General features: G+C 36.7%; 1 protein-coding gene across 1 annotated transcript in view; it reads right to left on the reverse strand.

Annotated features, from left to right (window-relative positions):
- The window catches only part of Vwde (von Willebrand factor D and EGF domains), a 72634-nt gene extending 54001 nt beyond the window's left edge, over positions 1 to 18633 (reverse strand). Inside the window, exons 1-4 of the mRNA XM_029478615.1 lie at positions 18564 to 18633; positions 13745 to 13929; positions 9352 to 9583; positions 2182 to 2247 (exon numbers count right to left, since the gene is read on the reverse strand). Coding sequence (XP_029334475.1) covers positions 2182 to 2247; positions 9352 to 9583; positions 13745 to 13929; positions 18564 to 18633 — 553 coding nt within the window. The remainder of the gene's footprint in view (positions 1 to 2181; positions 2248 to 9351; positions 9584 to 13744; positions 13930 to 18563) is intronic.
- Between the last annotated feature and the right edge of the window lie 476 nt (positions 18634 to 19109).

Raw genomic sequence — 19109 nt, forward strand, 5'->3', positions numbered from 1 at the left:
GGGAGGGAGGGAGAGAGGGAGGGAGGGAGGGAAGAAAAAAGAGTCTTAGAAAAAAGGGACCCACAGACTATCAATCCTACACTTACTTTAAGAAGACAGGGAAGCAATTTGGGGGAAAAATGATTATTTTCTAGCATGCAACAAAGGGAAACACTCCACTTTAAACCATGCTGAATACTGCCTGGCATCAGAGTAACAGCTCACGCTTACATTAGTCACGCGGAACCTTTGCTAGCCTGGATTGTGAAAAGAATAGAGATTCACATTCCTCAGGCAATCATCCATTCTAAAATATAGAACAGACGAAATTTAGTCACCAACCTTTGTAATTTCTTGTTGTAAAGATTAACGAATTACCATAGCATCACCTCAAATGCGTATTTTGGAATTTGCTTTTAACCCTAATCATTAGAACTTTGTGTTGACAGAGCTCTTCCTGTCTCCTGGTAATGCTGTCAGCGAATTGAAATCAGTATTTGGCAAATGTCTTATTCTTTTCATTTTTTTGGAGGCCACAGCTATGCCTGAAGTTTCTTCTAGAACATTTATGAAGAGTTTACATTTTGCTTGTTTGTTTTTTTAATTCCAGGCATTTGTAAAGTTAAATTCAGGTATGTATACAGATTGTTTTGTTTTATAAATAGAAAAAATATTTGACTGATAAAATTTAACAAGATGCTCCAGTATATTCTGAAATGTACATCTTTTTATTACGTATATTTTTATTTTGTGACAGTCACGAAGTTAACTGGAAAATTCTGAGAAACTTTGTCTTAAGACCTTTTTAAAGAAACTTACTTTCATTTTATTTAAAGGATCATTTTGTTGGACACCATATGCCAAGGAGTATTTCAAATGGATTGTTTTGCAATTAACATAATAACAACAAACATATTGGAGTCTCTGGTTGAAGGATCTTGTTACATAGCTCATGCTGGCCTCAAACTCTTGATCTTTCTGCATCAGTCTCCTGCATGCTGAGATTAACCTATGCCGAGCTACAAATAGCTCAAATAGCCTAGTAATTCTTAAACCAAGTGACCACAGTCAAAGTGAGGTTTTTTTGTTTTGTTTTGTTTTTGCTCAGGTTCTTCAATTTGTGTAGTTTTATATATCTTAAATTCTAAATAATTACACAAATATTTTAAATAATCATAATTTGCTGAAATAAGCAAATAAGGACGTAATTAAATTTGCCTATTGCTTTCTGAGGGGCTCATTTTGAACCCAGGGCTTGACAGAGGACAGACAAGCTCTGTCCTACATGGTACACCCCAAATACCAGTTGAAATGTGTTATTTATTCCATAAAGATAATAGATTTTTGCTTTTATACAGACCCTTAATTTAGAAAATCAGTTTCTAGAACACATAGTAGGTCAATAATCATATTGTTTGCTTATTGTTACAATGTTTAAGGGATATTGTTTTATTATTTATATTATAATCTAAAAATATTAAAGAAACAATAAAGATTATTTATCCTCACAGGCTCTAATGAAGCTGAGAATTTGAGATAGCATAATGGTTTGATACCAGATATACTGGGAAAGTTGTCTGCAAAATCAATTTTCAACTGGAAGAGTGCAGGGAAGTAACTCAGAGCTAGTAATCATAGTAACTGGATGAAAAAATCTACCTCCTAATTTTTGGGAATTGTATTTGTTTATACACAATGAAATGACTAATGTTTGTTTGTATTGAGGGACAGTCATCCTATGAAGACAAAAACTTACTATAATCTTCCAACTATGATCAAAGATACATACCAATGTGTCTGGTTTATTTAGAGTTTTAAAACATTTTTCCATCTTATTAAAAAACATTGTATTAACTATTGTGCTTCACACTTGCTTGGACAGTTCTAGAAGGAAGATCTTTGAAAGTAAAACAATAGGTACAAATAAATGTAAAGTTCTATGAAAATTAAGTTCAATCATCAATTTCTTGTGAATGAGTCTACCAATATTTACAGGTTGTTTGTTTGTTTGTTTGTTTTTAACTGTGCTTCTACTAACCTCAGGGATATGTTCTACACACATATTACAACAATTATCATTATTGCTGATTTCTATCAGACTGGTAATGCTTGCATAATTCAACATTTAATGCCACAGAACAAAAATATTCACAAAAGTCACTATCATATAACTACATCGTATAAAAACAATGTCATACACACCAACACAGCCACCTTCATTTTCTGTTTCTCCAGGACCACATGTGTGTAACTTCACATCAGAAATAACTGTAAAAGGTTAAAGTTTGTATTTTAATTTAAATGACCATAAATGTGTAAATTCACGTGCATCTAAGAACAGGTCTTGGAAAAGTACACTTTAACAAGAGCTTAGGACTTAGTTCTCTGTGGGATATATATATATATATATATATATATATATATATATATATTGAAATTTCCCCCTTTAAGGATACAATCAAACATGATTGATGGTCCAGGATTATATTCTGAAGTAGTAGTAGATTTTATACCTTCTTGGGGTCATCACTATTAAACATCAGAACACACTGATAATTTCAAATGTTTGGGCTGTAGGAGTGCCAAATGATACTGTCACTTTGAAGGACAGTTTGGCATTTTTGTATGATACTAAAGACATTCTTACCATAATGCTGCCACTTTTCTTCTGAATAAAAGTTATAGCCATAATTGTTCATTTTATAGGGATTTTATGCAGATAGTAATTTTAGTCTCTTGGCCTAGAAGATTTTTGTGACTGGGTCATAATATTTTCATTCTAAATATGGGGTTTCACTTATTAGCCCAGGCTGCCTGGGAACTTGTTATGTAACCCAAACTGACTTCAAATTAATAAACTTCATCTCATCTCAGCTTCCCAAGTACTAAATTTTCACCTTAAAGCTTTTAAAACTTTTTGGAATAATATCTTTCTCTTGTGTGTCTGTCTTTGGTTGTTTTGAGTAACACTGGCTTCACAGAGGCTTAGCTCTAGACTCTCAGGACTAGAGATTTCATTCCATTTATCCACAAGATTTTACATAAATTTGTTATTGTTTCCACTTAATATGTTTGGAACATTCTCACTCAAAATGGTCTGGTTCCTGGTTGATCCTTTTGAAATAGTATGGAACTAGAAACAAACATTCTTGAATACAAATGGAACCATTGTTTTTAAGTGATTGTGGCTGGTTGCATATTTTAAGTAACTTAAAATATGAACTTAGTTCACCTAGGATGTCAAATTAATAAAAGAATTGTTCCTAATTATACCTTTCTTCTTCTCATATTATCTGTGAAATCTTTTTCCCCTGGGGTCTTTTTTTACTTCCCTTTTTTTCTTTTATTGAAGATGGATTTTTCTCATCCAATATATCCTGACTATAGTTTCCCCTTTCTCTGCTTCTCTCAGTTCCACCCCACATTGTCTCTCCTACAGATCCACTCACTTTCTGTCTCTAATTAGAAAGGAACAGCCTTTTAAGAGCTAACTACCACTCATTACAAAATAAAATATGGTAAAAAGTTGAACACAGCAATCCAACAGGAGAAAAAGAGTCCCTAGAGCAGGAGCCAGGGTCAAAGAGCCACTCATACTCCCAATTAGGAGTCTCATAAAAACACCCAGCTGAACACTATAGTATATATACAGAGGATCTAGTGTAAACCCATGTATACCCCGTATTTTCTGCTTCACTCTCTGTGAGCTCATACGTGCCCTGTTTCAGTTGCAACCCTAATATTCTTTCTCTCTCCCACTCTCTCTTCCTCCCCAAGCCCCTTTCTATTTGTGTGTTCCTAGAGAATGACTCTGTCAGTATGCTAAGCACTCAGTCTACCACCTGCTCTACATAGCTGGTCCCAATGTGGTCTTTTCTAAACCATAGTTATGGATAGAGATTTTTAGCTTTCATTCAACTACTCAAAGAACTATATTTTGATTGATTAAATTGTCTGTTGTTTATGTGAACTAAGTTATTGACTTCTATTCTATTCATTTCTTCACCCTATTGTTCTGATTCTCATTTATATTTCTAATAGTCTCTAAATTTGTAAGTTGAGGTACCTAATTTGTAAATTTTTATTTTATAAAATAAATGTTCAATTGACATTAATTTTAATAAGCTTCATTTTTAAAATATCTGGTTTTCTTGATTTGGGCTGAGAATGATGTTTATTTTGGTAAATATTGTAGATCCACTTAAGAAGAATATTTATTATGTTTCCCTTGTGTGGAGTTGCCTTGAAAGTCATTTAGACTAAATTGGTTGATAGAGTTGCTCTAGTCCTCTTTGCTGACTTCATTTTATTACACATAGTGGTTGGTGATGTACAGTGTAATTGAAGGCTTGTCCGTTTCTCCTTGAATATAGGATCTACCAGTTTTGTATCACACAGTGTGCATCTGGTTCTGGTTCAGTCCATTGAATGGCTATATCCTGTTACTGAACTGGTATTTTATCATACGGGGAAAAAAAGCTTGTTTTTCCTGTCTTAATAGTTTTTTGCCCTCTACTTTTTCCAATTGTATTCTTACCACTCTCAACCTTTTAATTGGTGTTACATAGTTAGAATTGCTATCTTGTATCCCCTTGAACTCACTATATTTTTTATATGTCATGTGAATTTTTTCAAAGTGTTTTGCCAGTAGATGTAGCATCCCTTTCAACCTAAACTCATAAAACAGTAAAGAGCTCCCTGAAGATGGCACTACTGCCATACCCTAGAAGACCCCTATGCTTTCCCTTGTTCATGGGCACCCAATATTTCTGCACTGCTTCCACACTAAGCACATCCGCTAAGGATATGCTGCCTGCTGTTGCTATGAGCTGATCCTGACCCACTTGCTCTGACTATGGCCTGTGCACCCTCCAGCTCTCAGTGTCAATGCTGTCTGATCTGAAGAGACTTTCAGATTGTGAACTGCATCCTTGCTTGCCTGCAGCACACTCTCATAAAGTAACTTTTAACCTTTCCATTAATATGATTAATGGCGATTAGTAAATGCACGAATGCTCTGTGGAATAAGGGAAGACTTTAAACTTATTTTATCCTCTAACCTATACCAAAGGCAGGCTTTATTGATTAGAATATTTCTCCAACAATATAAACAGATAAAATAATGTATGCATATTTTGTCTGAGAATTGCAGCTAAGCTCAATGCCCCTTTTGCTTTGCTATTAGTATAAGAAATTTCTACCCCTTCCCTGTAAGCCCACTCATGCTTCACTATGGAACAAATGCAATAGTGTACAGGAAGCTTTCTTTCTCTAGGAATAATGCCTTTAGCATACAGTCCTCCGATTGCATTATCAGTCTACTTGAAAACATCCTAAGATGTTATACAATGGTTCTGACTCGACCTAAGTTCTTAAATGAACTGAAGATCCCACAGCTGTTACCACTGGTTCTCTGAACTCATCTTCCAGTACTTCTCCTTACTCTGTCCCCATCATATTTTTTCATGTCTGCCTAATTCTCCTCATCCAGATATCAATTCAGATTCTCCAACTGTTCAGAGATTTCCAGAACTAATTTTTAAAGACACTCTCCTTGGGCTAGTCTATGCCTCTTGTAATGCCTGACTCTCTTTTATTAATAAGGCATTCATTTAAAAACAATTTGTTTTTGTTTTTTTTTATATAAATATTTCAGCTTAAAGTAATTTTAGATTCACTCACACTCACAATATAACACAAAACATCCCCATATACACCTGAGAGTCATTTTCTAAAACTGCTGGCATATTATAAGGCCAGGATGTATTTGTCAAAAATAGGAAGCTGATCTTCCTACATCAAGACTACATTAGACAAGTTTCAAGCACCAGACATCTGGGCACCTTCCCCGCCAGAGGAGAGGTGTCCACCCGGGAGGGCTCTGCCAGAGCAGGTGAGGGAGCCCTCTTGGGTCCCGGGTCCCTCGGAGACCAGTCTGCTCAAGTGAGAGTGCAGACTACAGAAGTGACACAGCTTCTGGGACAGGCAGAAGTGACACAGCTTCTGGGACAGGCAGAAGTGACACAGCTTCTGGGACAGACCCAGTTTTGGACTCCAGACATCAAGGCACCTTCCCTGCCAGAGGAGGGGTGTCTGCCTGGGAGGGTTCTGTCCACCAGAGCAGGTGAGAGAGCCATCTTGTGTCCCCTGTCCCTCAGAGACCAGTCTGTGCAGGTGAGCGTGCAGACTGCAGAGGCAACACATCTGGGACAGGCCCAATTTCAAGCCTTCATCTTCAGCCAGGAGGCAGGTCTGAACGCCAGATATCTGTGCACCTTCCCTGCAAGAGGAGAGCTTGCCTGCAGAGAGTACTCTGACCACTGAAACTCAGGAAAGAGCTAGACTCCCAGGTCTGCTGATAGAGGCTAACAGAATCACAGGAGGAACAAGCTCCAACTAGAGACAACTATAACAACTAACTCCAGAGATTACCAGATGGCAAAAGGCAAAAGTAAGAATCTTACTAACAGAAACCAAGATCACTCACCATCATCAGAACCCAGCACTCCCACCTCAGCCAGTCCTGGATACCCCAACACACCCGAAAAGCAAGACTGGGATTTAAAAGCATATCTCTTGAAGCTGGTAGAGGAAATCAAGGACTTTAATAACTCACTCAAAGAAATACAGGAGAACAGTGCTAAAGAGGTAGAAGTCCATAAAGAATTATAGGAAAAGAAAACCAAACAGGTGATGGAATTGAACAAAACCATACAAGACCTAAAAAAGGAAGTAGAAACAATAAAGAAAACCCAAAGTGAGACAGAGCTGGAGATAGAAACCCTAGGAAAGAAATCTGGAACCATAGATGCGAGCATCAGCAACAGAATACAAGAGATGGAAGAGAGAATCTCAGGTGCAGAAGATTCCTTAGAGAACATGGGCACAACAATCAAAGAAAATGCAAAATGCAAAAAGATCCTAACTCAAAACATCCAGGAAATCCAGGACACAATGAGAAGACCAAACCTNCAGATAATAGGAGTAGATGAGAATGAAGATTTTCAACTTAAAGGGCCAGCAAATATCTTCAACAAAATTATAGAAGAAAACTTCCCAAACCTAAAGAAAAAGATGGCCATGAACATACAAGAAGCCTACAGAACTCCAAATAGACTGGACCAGAAAAGAAATTCCTCTTGACACATAATAATCAGAACAACAAATGCACTAAATAAAGATAGAATATTAAAAGCAGTAAGGGAAAAAGGTCAAGTAACATATAAAGGTAGGCCTATTAGAATTACTCCAGAATTCTCACCAGAGACCAGAGGCTACGAAAGCCAGAAGATCTTGGACAGATGTTATGCAGACCCTAAGAGAACACAAATGCCAGCCCAGGCTACTATACCCAGAAAAACTCTCAATTACCATAGACGGAGAAACCAAAGTATTCCAAGATAAAACCAAATTCACACAATATCTTTCCACAAATCCATCCCTTCAAAGGATAATAAAAGGAAAACACCAACACAAGGACTGAAACTACATCCTAGAAAAAGCAAGAAAGTAATCCTTTAACAAACCCAGACACTTTTGCATATACCAGCAAGCTTTTGCTGAAGGGACCCTGATATAGCTGTCTTGATTGAGGCTATGCCAGTACCTGGCAAATACAGAAGTGAATGCTCAAGTCATCTATAAGATGGAACACAGTGCCCCCAATGGAGAATCTAGAGAAAGCACCCAAGGAGCTGAAGAGGTCTGCAACCCTATAGGTGGAACAACAATATGAACTAATCAGTACCCCCAGAGCTCGTGTCTCTAGCTGCATATGTAACAAAATTGGCCATCACTGGGAAGAGAGGCCCCTTGGTATTGCAAACTTTATATGCCCCAGTACAGGGGAACGCCAGGGCCAAGAAGTGGGAGTGGGAGGGTAGGGGAGCAGATCAGGGGGAGGGTATAAGGAACTTTCGGGATAGCATTTGATATGTATATAAAGAAAATATAATAATAATAATAATAATAATAATAATAATAATAATAAAGACTACATTAGACAAAAAACAAACACAATTTCTCCCACTGGTGTCCTCTTATGTCCCAATATCCATTCCAGGAAATCACAGTGTGTGGTCTCCCTTCCCCCACCTGCTTGAACCTGCTTGCTCAAGGGTGGAGCTTCCTGATCATTCGTCCTGCTGTACCCTGTCACTTTACTGTTTGGAGGCACACACGTGTTCATCCTGCTACTGGACCTTGAGTTACTTGGCGGGAAATCGGGTTCCCTCCCCCTTCCTTTATAACTGAGTGTCTGGAAATAGTAAAATTGAGCTTTGATCAGAATGTTGTCTTAGCTACATTTCTTTCTCTCGCCGCCTAGCCCCTCTTCTCTTCCAGGTTTCCAAAATGCCTTTCCAGGCTAGAACCCAGGCTGTGATCTGCTGGCCGGAAACAACAACAGTGTATCATTCAGAAAATTTTTCTTCAGTCTACAGGATAGTTTCTCATTCTTTTCTGGAGTTTTCTGGTTCTTGTTTCTTCTGAAACTTATTATTCTCATCTGTTTTCTAGAAGATTTCTTAATTTGCGTTATAACAATTTTTTTTTCATTTTTAAGCTAAGAAATTGGCCTCTGGAAAAAATTAATACACCCAGTTCCTTACTGCAAGTTTGCAGATGCTCATGCTGTCTTCTGGTTCCATCTTCACAGTTCTGTTCTCTTTTTCGAACACTGTTATCTACAAGCTAGCCATGTAGTAGTCTATACCACAATCAAAATAAAGGGACACAAAAGCTACAAACATGATTGGATATTGTTTTGTTTGTTTTTCTAGTTTTACAGTTTTTGTTGTACTGGAGGCTAAAGCTATGTAGACACTAGACAAGTATTCCAACATGCAAGTACATAACAAATAGAATCGCAAACTCATCTTTAGGGAATGCATAGATATTTTATACTCATCTTGGTGAGCTATATCTGGCTTACTTATGACCTGTTGGAGGTATTCTTCTATGAGAAACACTTATCTTATTTCTTACAGCAACCACTACCAGGGCCTAAAGTAATTCTTGACTCTGTATAAACACTCAGTAAATTTCTAATGAAAAGCAAGATATGCTTGCTATCTATCACATCTTAAATAGAAAGGCAAAGGGCAAAGAGAAACTAAGTTTCTTAAGCAGTTAAGGTGCTACGTGCAGTAATTTTGCTTTGATATCTTTACAGCAGCATTGTTTTTTCTGAGCATTTTAAGAGATTAATAAATATTCTAAACAAACCTGGCCAATTTAAGCCAGAAAGTTGTCTTTAATTTATCAATAAAGATAGACCAAGTCTCCTGTTCACATTAGCTCATGACAACCTATTCAAAGTAGAAATGAACATCTCTACAGTTAGCATCTTACAGTGTTATAGACCTTCCTTACCTTCAGCACAGTAGCCCATACATCCCTGAGTGGGTTGCAGTAAGTAAACAAAGAAATCCCCACAGTTTCTTACAGACACAGGGATTTGAAAGAGGCAGCAGTCTTTTTCAGTGCTAAACAAAAACTGCCAAGTGGCACAAGCTGTCAGTTTCTTCATCTCTCCAGGAAGAGGCAGGGCTTCTGAATCACTCAGAGACAGCCAGATGGGGGCCTGAGTCCCACAGTGGTTCATCTTTCATGTCAGAGAAAAGAAAAGTTGAATAGTCATTTAATTTCACAAAAACAGGAAAAGCTTTACATTTTTTTCTAAATAATCCTCTAAATAGCAAATTATCAAATAGTTCACAAATAAAATATCTTGGGGCTTGAGTTGTGGCTCAACAGTTAAGAGCACATCCTGGTCTCCTACACTACCAGGATTTGGATCCCAGCATCCTAATAGTGGTTCACAACCATTCAAAAGTCCAGATCCAGGCATCCAACACCCTCTTCCGTCTTCTGTGGAGCCAGACATGCATGTGATATAAATGCATACATGCAGGCAAAACATTTGTCTACCTATATGTCTACTGCATAAGAAAGCAAATTTAAAGAAAATTAAATTAATATAATATTAATACTAATATAACATGTTCAATGAAAATACCTTTATTTTATATTTGTATTATAAGTGAGAAATTCAACTTCAGATAATTTGTTAAATCAGCCAACATATCAGAAAACAAAGCGAATTAAACTCAAAGTGTATTAATATATAGCATAGATGCCAACTAATCATGAGAATGTTTCACAATTGTTGGAGATAATGTATATTTGATATTAATTCAGAGTCTAGATGAAACAAAAACCACAAGAGAAAAAGGGTGGCATTTATAATCTGATATAGAAAAATCATTTAGCAACTTGGAAAAATGGAGTTAAAAGTGGATGAACTTGCTATCAACATTCTTTCCAGGTAGAAAAATGTATCTCAATGGCCAATAAAGCTGTAAAAAAAAGACAAAATTTTGAGAACAGTTAAAAGACTCATGACTTTGGACAAGGTACCCAGCATCTTTTTCTGATACTGAGCAGGCATCAGTACATGCTTAAAGAGCACAGCTAGAGTGTAAATTCAAATGCAGCATCTAGGCAGGAATAACCAATAACCAGGTTACAGTCATTAATCATGTTATCTCCACATTTAAAAGCAAAAGAAAATTATAAGGAAAAGTTGATAGATATGACTAACTAATAATCATAAAATATTGAATAAATAATTAAATGAAGAAACTATTTGAAGTAGTTATTTTTACTATTTATTGCTACATTATAATATTTATTTTATTTTATTCAGGTCATGTTATTTATTTACAAATGCTAAGACCAAAATTTCGTAAGTCTTAAAAGAAATACAAATATCTAATGGATGAATATGCAGTATCAATAGATACATTTTTATATTTTGCTATGAGAATTAAAACATCATTATGTTTTAAATAATGAGTATATATTCCAACACCTTAAAAGATTTGTTTTCATGAATTTTACTCATAAAACTTTTTAATTGTATTAAAATTATGATTATACACATCATTTCTAAAAGTAACATACAATTTTTAACATAGGAACATGCTAAGTGATGCAATTATCTACAAAAGCATGTTGTAAAAATCAAATAAGAGAAAAGAGAGAGAGCATGTTAATTATTGCCCCCACCGAGATGGATTATGAAAAAGATCACTGCTATATTGCCTGTCCTTTCTTTGCGGTTTTTATGATTAATACATATTACTTTAAACTCAACAAGGACAGTTATTCACCACCAACAAGGTGAGGACATGTGACCATGTGCTGAATTTCAAGAACAAGGGAAGCCATTTCATTTTCACAATTCTGTAAGGCTCTAGAATCAATTAATTTAGCCAAAGAAAGAGAACCCAAATATTAACAATGTGATTTTCCCCCTAATTTTTCTCAAGTTTTACTTTTAAATTCTAATGGGTTTATTTTCTTCAAGTAAAATGTTACAAAAGTGATAAAAAATAAAAGCAGATAAGCAAAAAAGTATAAAATAAAGCAGCCATTATGACAGTGTTAATATTAAATATTGTCAAAATTGCATACTTTTTCTGAGTTTTTGTTTTGTTTGTTATTCTTACATGTTCTGAAAGGAAAAGCATGCAACTAAATGACCCTCAAAATATGAATGAAAATAAGATAAGTGATCTGATAAGACATAATTTTATACAGTATAATTAGTCTTAATTAGTAGCTCTGTGCCATCTAGGTTAAAAAGTAAGAATAGCACGCTACACGAAGATGCGGTGTCAAGTCATTAGTGATGATTATCAATTTGGACATTTTCTTGAATAGTACAGTCCCGTCACAAAGTTTCATATTCTAACCAAAAGCCATGTGTGTCTGGCCAGTCCTTGGAAAGCATCCACGGAGCTATGTGAAAGCTTGTGATAAGGCAAAGGATTCATGGTGTAGCAACATTGCCTGTTATTCTGCCACTAATGTAATGACTTTAGTTACATGATTCAAACTCTGTCTGCATCCATAATTTTATAATGAGGTTCATTGGCTACCACAAAGTCTCACTGTGAAATCAAGTGAGGCTCTATACCTACAATACCTGCAGTGCAAGTAACATATAAGCTGCAAAATGAATACCATGTTCAAATACTTTGCTACCATTTGGATGCCACAAACAGAGGTTCTGAAATAATGTTTTTTACAATATTGAAACTTAGTCGTATTCCTTAGATTATGTGGACAAGATTATAGTAGCAATAACAGGTAAAGTTTGAAATCCCAACTAGTCACAAGTAACATAGTTAGAGGAGGTGTCAATATCATGTCATCATGATTAGCTGAATTACTGGTGACTTCTCATTTGAAAATTATGATTCAGACAACTAGAGATCTCAATCAAATTCATAGTGGAATGCTCACAAAATAGTGTTCTGCATTTCTTTTCCTTATGCTTATTCTTTGAGGCAATTTGGAAAACAAATGATCTTTGTGTGAACAAAGCCATTTGGGCTAACTATTTAGGCAAGACTCTACCAGGATGAAAAGCATCAAATACTGACTGGAAGAAGAAAGTTCAGGGAAAAGTTAAATTCAGAAAATCACATTTGGTTTGACTTTATGTATACAAGATCTTAAACATGGTTAGAAATGTAGCTCAGTGTTAGTGTGATTGCCTAATGTGTATGATATCCTGGGTTCAATTGCCAGAATAGCAAAATAAAAAAAAAATAGAAATAGACCTAAATGAGACATTCCTGAAAGGTCTATGGCTGTCTATTTCCAAGTATAGCAAAAATAAGGCATGTAGGCTGTACACAGAGTGGGTTTGAAGGACAGAAACTCTATGTGCTGGGATCATAGGCCTCCAGGTTACTGATTTATAGCAGGTATACTGTCTGTAGAGTAGAACCAAGAAATATTTGACTGTTAGGAAGATAGCTAAGTTAATTAGGTGCTTGACAGACAAACATGAAGACCTGAATTTGAGCCTCAATATCTACCATTAAAAAAAAAAAAGGCATGGCACATGTCTATAAAACCCAGCACTGGAGAGGTAGAAACAGAATGATCCTTGGGGCTTTCTGACCAGAGAGTCTGGCCTCACTGTGGAGGGCGTGATTCAATGACAGATCTTGTTTCAAACACTAAGTGGAAATCAGTTCAAAAAAGCATCTAATATTAACCTTCTCACTCCCTCTCCCTCTCCCCCTCCCCCTCCTTCTCCCTTTCCCTCTCTTTCCCCTTCTTCCTTTCCCTCTTTCCCCCTCTCTTTCTCTTTCTCTTTCTCTTTCTCTTTCTCTTTCTCTTTCTCTTTCTCTCTTTCTGTCTGTCTGTCTGTCTGTCTGTCTCTCTCACTCTCTCTCTCTCTCTCTCTCCACACAAACACACACACATTCACATACAGACACACACCATCACATATATTGTGTGAACGCTGATTTGAAATTTCACTGGCAGTATTTCTTTACTTAGGAAATATATGATGGACTTGTGGGGTTTGAGTCAGGAAAGCAAATGTCACATAGCAACTGAATAGCACTGGAGCAAAATTTCACAAGCATTTCTCAATGGCAGCTTTCTGATCTACCTGGACCTGTGCTTAAAATCTGGCTCTTTGGCCAGCTAGTGGGGAAGCCAGGAGGCTCAAGCACAGGAATATATGTGTTCTGCATAGTTTGATGGAGAATGATATCACATTGTGTTCCACAGCTGTGGAAATTATCAAAGATATTGTGGTTTAAACATTTGTGGAGCAAATGGAGCATAACATTCCTATCATAGCTATTATCATTAAAGTAGGTATTATAGCAATATTTCAAATTAAATTAATCTAATAAAAATGAATATAACACTTCAGTAAGAGAAAAAGTACCTCAACACACTTGGTTGGCATCTCAGCGGGTCTGTCCAAGATAAGAAATCGGTACCAACCAGGGGAGAGAGAATGGTCACAGATCAGGTCTTGAACAGCTGAATACTGGAGATATACTGAGTCAAAGTGGACACTTCTGTAAGGACTCTGAAGAAACCGGTGGCCCCCAGGAGAGCACTCCTGAGCTAGACAGAAAGAGAAGCATTTTCATGCCATGTGTTTTGTTCACCAGCATAGTTAAGTTTATACTTATTATTTTATTCTGCTTCCCAAAGAATGCAAATGTGCTCAGTGTTGCACACACACACACTGTCCTCGAAATATCAGGGAGTCCTAGCAACTCACAGATGACATAGCATGCCCTTTTTAAAGATGCAATAAGCAACTTGAATCTTGTCCCAGTGTGATTCTAAGATACTGAAGCTTTGAGTTTTCTATTTTTCATTTGACTTGAGCTGATGGAACAACAGAGCTGAGTGCTCTTGAGTGAAGGTGTGTTTACTGTGGCCAGAAGTCACCAATACTAAAAGGATTCCTCTTGGGCCCAGTTGTCAAGATTCAAATGTCATTAACTGGCGTTTGTTGGACAAACTTTCTCTAAAGTAGGCACTAAAATCCTTCCTCTGCCAGACTGCAGAATGCAATGTGCTCAACTAATATTTTAAATGCTGTTTTTATGTTTTGTAACTGTGCCTGCCCCCTAAGTTTCCTGTTTACTATAAGATTTTTTAATCACTTCAAGGCCTTGCTTCTTCATAGATATGCATTTTCTAGGAATAATTCTACCTTGATAATTCTAATAACTTTGATAATTACAAACTATAAGCATCAGATAAATATCTATATCAATATCTATACACACACTATTATTTCATTGAATTTTAAAAGAATTCTATCGGAATAGGGTGTGGTGGTGCATGCCTTTAATCCTAGCACTCAGGAGGCAGAGGTAGGCAGATTTCTGAGTCTACAGCCTAGTCTACAAAGTGTGTTCCAGACAGCCAGGGCTACACAGAGAAACCCTGTCTCGAAAAATCAAAAAAAAAAAAAAAAAGAATTCTATTATCCTTCCATGTAAGAACATTGTGCGTGGTTAAAAATTAAAGATGTTATGTTAAAGGATAGTAGTAGTGGGATTTACATGAATTACTGAAATATTTTTGTGATCTATTATGTCCATAATAACTTCCATTAGGAAAATGTAAGTTCATGTTCCTTCTCGTATGTATGTGTAATATGTCTATACATGTTGGCATCCTGTACAGGCATGCTTGTAGGGTATTTACGTGGACCACGGGCATCTGAACTCAGCTCACCACAGAAGCATAGCAACTGTTATGAAAGCTGAGCGATTTTCCCAACCCTTGGATCTATTTTAATTATATGTAGTATTTTTCCTTCAATGCATTTATAGCTCTCACATCTCATGTTTCTTCGTATTTTCCTGCTTAAAATAGTGCTTCTTAATCCAAAGTAGCGTAAGGAATAATTGTAGGGAACATCTTTGTGTGGCATTTCTAATATTGGAGGAGTATATAATATTTAAATGAGAATTTTATTTCACTTAATTTATTTTATTTTATTGAGAGCAGTTCTCAGTAAATAAAATTAATAACAAGTCCTATTTTTATGTTACTTTGTAATTTCTTTCCTAAAAAATGTCTGTCACTTACAGAATGTTGAGTGGAAAGTTAAAAAAAATCATAGTAAGGAAAAAACTCATGCTTCTAAAAGTCACTTTTGTTTGTTTATTCTTCTTTTATGTATTACTTACATCTCGGCTACAATTTCCCTTTTCTCCTCCCATCCGAGTCGCTTCTCTCTCTTCACTCTGTCCCACCTCCCTTCCACTCCTTCTCCTTTCTCTTTAGAAGAGGGCAGGCCTCCCAGGGATATCAACCATACATAGCATATCAAGTTGCAATAAGACTAAACATCTCCCCTCATGTTAAGGCTGGATGCGGCAACCCAGTAAGAGGAAAAAGTCCCCAAAGCAAGCAAAAGACTAGTCTTAGCTGTAAAATATATCAGACAGTTAAGTAAGCACTGTGGTGAGGTTTAGGCTCTCATGTTAGGACAAGCTTATCTTTGTCCAGAACTGAATGAATAGATCTGCAGATCCTTCAGTGTCATGACTTGACATGCTTTCTAGTAAAGCCTTAGTATATTTCCCCCAAAACAAAAGTTCATGTAAATTTAGAATACTATTTGTTCACCATGTTCTGGTGTGAATTAAGTCAACTAGGCAGTATGTATTAAGATCTACAATGCTTGGATTTCAAAGACTTTGAGAGAATATGTCAGATTATAAGTGATAGGCTCACAGTGACAACATATGCAAATGGGCTTTCACTGTCTGTTACTAATAGTGTGTTGCTTTCTGGTTTAGTACAATAGGCAGACCATAATTTTCTAAAGCTGAGAATTAGTTGAGAAATGTGTCAAGACATTAATTAAATAGAAATTAAACTTCATCAAAAATTAAAGATTTAAGTTCAGTATGGTGGTCCATGCCTGTAACCCCAACATGCTGAAGAGGAGGAGGAAATATTTCAGTCAAACATAGGCTATATAGTAAAATCTTGCCTCCAAAAATTCCAAGAATTTTATACTGCAAAGGATATAGAAAACAAAAGGATAATCCATGGAAGAAAAATGGAAAAGATATTGCATTTTATACAGATGGTAAGAAGATTAATTCTAACATTTACAAACAACTTCTATAAGTTAACAACAGCAAAAATCCTCAAGAACTCATTTTTTAAGTGCAAAGATCTAAGTATGGCTCTTTCCAAAGAATATATAGAAATGTCAACATACATATGAGTAAGACATGCTTAAAATCACTAATCACTTGGGAAATATAAACCAAGCCACAATGTAATGTGCAGGCCGACATCCACTAGGTTGGCTAAAATAAAAACGTCAGGTAACTCCAAATGTTAGCAGGTATGTAAATGAATCGAAACCCTCATGTGCTAGAGGAATATAATACAGTGCAGCCACTTGGAAGGCACTACCCATTCTGAAAATAGTTAACCATAGCTAACTTATGACCCAGTAAACGTCCTCCTGCTTAAAAATAAAAACATGTGTTCATGCAAACACTTATATAGAGATGCTTGTGGCAACATTATCTATAAAAGCAGAAAGAAAGAAGCAAAGAAATCCCACTGACAAAAAATACATGCACAAAATGCACTCTTTAGAGTTGAAATACTTTTCAGCCTTAAAAAAAACGTAAAGTTCTGAGCCATACCGTATCATGGCACATCATTAAAACATTATATTATGTGAAAAATAATTCCTTTAATATGATCCTGTTTATTAAAATACACAGGTAAGACAAATACCTAAAACAAAAAGCAGAATAGTAATTACCTGTAACAGCTGTACATATTTGTGGATGTACTAAAATCATAGCACAGTTTAGGTGAGTGATCTGTATGGTCTACACAACATCCTAATAGAGTTGTTAATGTGGTTTACAGTAAACTTAGAAACATCTTTCTTAATATTAGGATACACTAATAAATATGTTTAGAAGCATCTTCTGGAAACACAATGGCTGCATAATTAGTACTTATTGTTCATGAGTTCCAGAAATTCTTAATGGATTTTCTTCTATAGGGTTAGGAAGGGCAGGGGGAGAGGGAAAAGTAGATTTTTTAGTAGGCTTGAGAATATCTACAAGGGGTAAGTGATAATGTTCTCCAACACAATGTGTTGACTACAGTTGACTAGAATGTATTCTATATTGTATAAAGAACTAGAAAAGAAAAATTAAAACAGCTTTAAGAAGACAGGTATCGTAATGGCTGATCTGCTCTTTAGACTCTAGATACCTGCATCCAGTCACACTCTTCTGCCTAAGAATATTTATGACTATCATGTTCGTTTAAGAAAAGCTTTTCCTGAATACCTGGTAAATCTAACAAACTTAAGCCACAGATAAATGCCACCTGGTTAAGGAAATGCATTTTCAGAAATAAATTGAGTGTTGTTGATATTACTATTATTATTATTATTCACATGGGAAATGCCAGCTTCTTTCTCTCTCCTGCTTTTTCAGGCCAAACTTATGTTAATAAAACTGCTCAAGATTGACAAGACGGTACAAAGACAATTATATGTTCAACCTTTAGACATGGTCATGTGGCTTTTCTTCAAGCTGCAGATAGCTGTGCACATCATTTACTTTCACAAAAAAACCTGACTTACAAGACTAAGTGACCTTTTGTTTAATTTTCCTTATCAATAAGAGCACAAAGACGCTCAGAAAGGTTAAGGGACTTGGCTCTTTTTTATGTCATTAATGTCACTCTGCTGAACACTTCTCTGTCATGCTTTGATGAAGTAGGTAGGAGAGAGTTTCTTTCCCATCAAGTTCCCTGTTGCAGCAGGAAACTGTATTAAATGATGGGAAAGCTATTATACACAATACTAGCTCAGTAGTGCACTTGGAAATGAAGCTTTCACCAATTGTTTCCAGAGGTGGTCGGGAGTAGGGATCTTTAGTTTCTAATTAATTCTGATCCACTTTCCGGTATGGTATCCAGCAGGGCAGATTTCGCAATGGTTCTTGCATTAAATTAAAGGAGTTTAAAGATCAGGAGGAGATCTGCATGGAACAAAAGAAACCAAAACAAGATCAAGGGATTCCAAAAAGAAGTTCGGGCAGCCTGAGCTTAAATTCTAGGAGCAGCTGGCTGAGAAAGGCACCTAGATGGTGCCAGGTCAGGGGGATGCCACTGATTCAGCGCTCGTCCTAACTCAGCTTCAGGCAGCGCGCCTCTACGCGTCCTCTCCAGCCACTTACCTTGCTGGCCTTTTCCCTGGACCAGGAGCATCAGCGCGGTCACCAGCCGTGCCCAGGCTCCGCCCCTCATTGCTAGGGCTGTGCACGGGTCACTGCCGTATCACAGATCGGGGAAAACCTGACCCCAGCCCTCCACTCCCTGGACTTTCTCAGTTTGTTGCAGGTCAGCCTTCACAGGAGCTACGAATCCAAATGAGTCCTTCTAAGGGAGACTTCTGGTCCCTAGAGCCAGCCCTAGACTCCTCCCAGTCCGGCTACCCACCTCTCTGAAAGCCACGCCCAAGCTGTCCACAGGGACCCAGATCACCCAGCAGGTATTGGATATCCTATCACCTATCACCAAGGATGTCATCTGCATTAACATAGCCTTCTAGGAGCTCTGGGATTTAGCTCTTACTCCTAACGAACAGTGAAAAACTGCTCAAGTGCAAGCTCTCCAAAAAAAAAAAAAAAATCTAGACTGTTTTTGGTGGGGTTTGGAAAGGATTTTTTTGTTGTTGTTGTTGCTGTCCGTTGGCTGTAGGGTGCCTCATCTTAGATCAGATT

Source organism: Mus caroli, chromosome 6 (assembly GCF_900094665.2).
Source record: "Mus caroli chromosome 6, CAROLI_EIJ_v1.1, whole genome shotgun sequence".
Classification (NCBI taxonomy): Eukaryota; Metazoa; Chordata; class Mammalia; order Rodentia; family Muridae; genus Mus; species Mus caroli.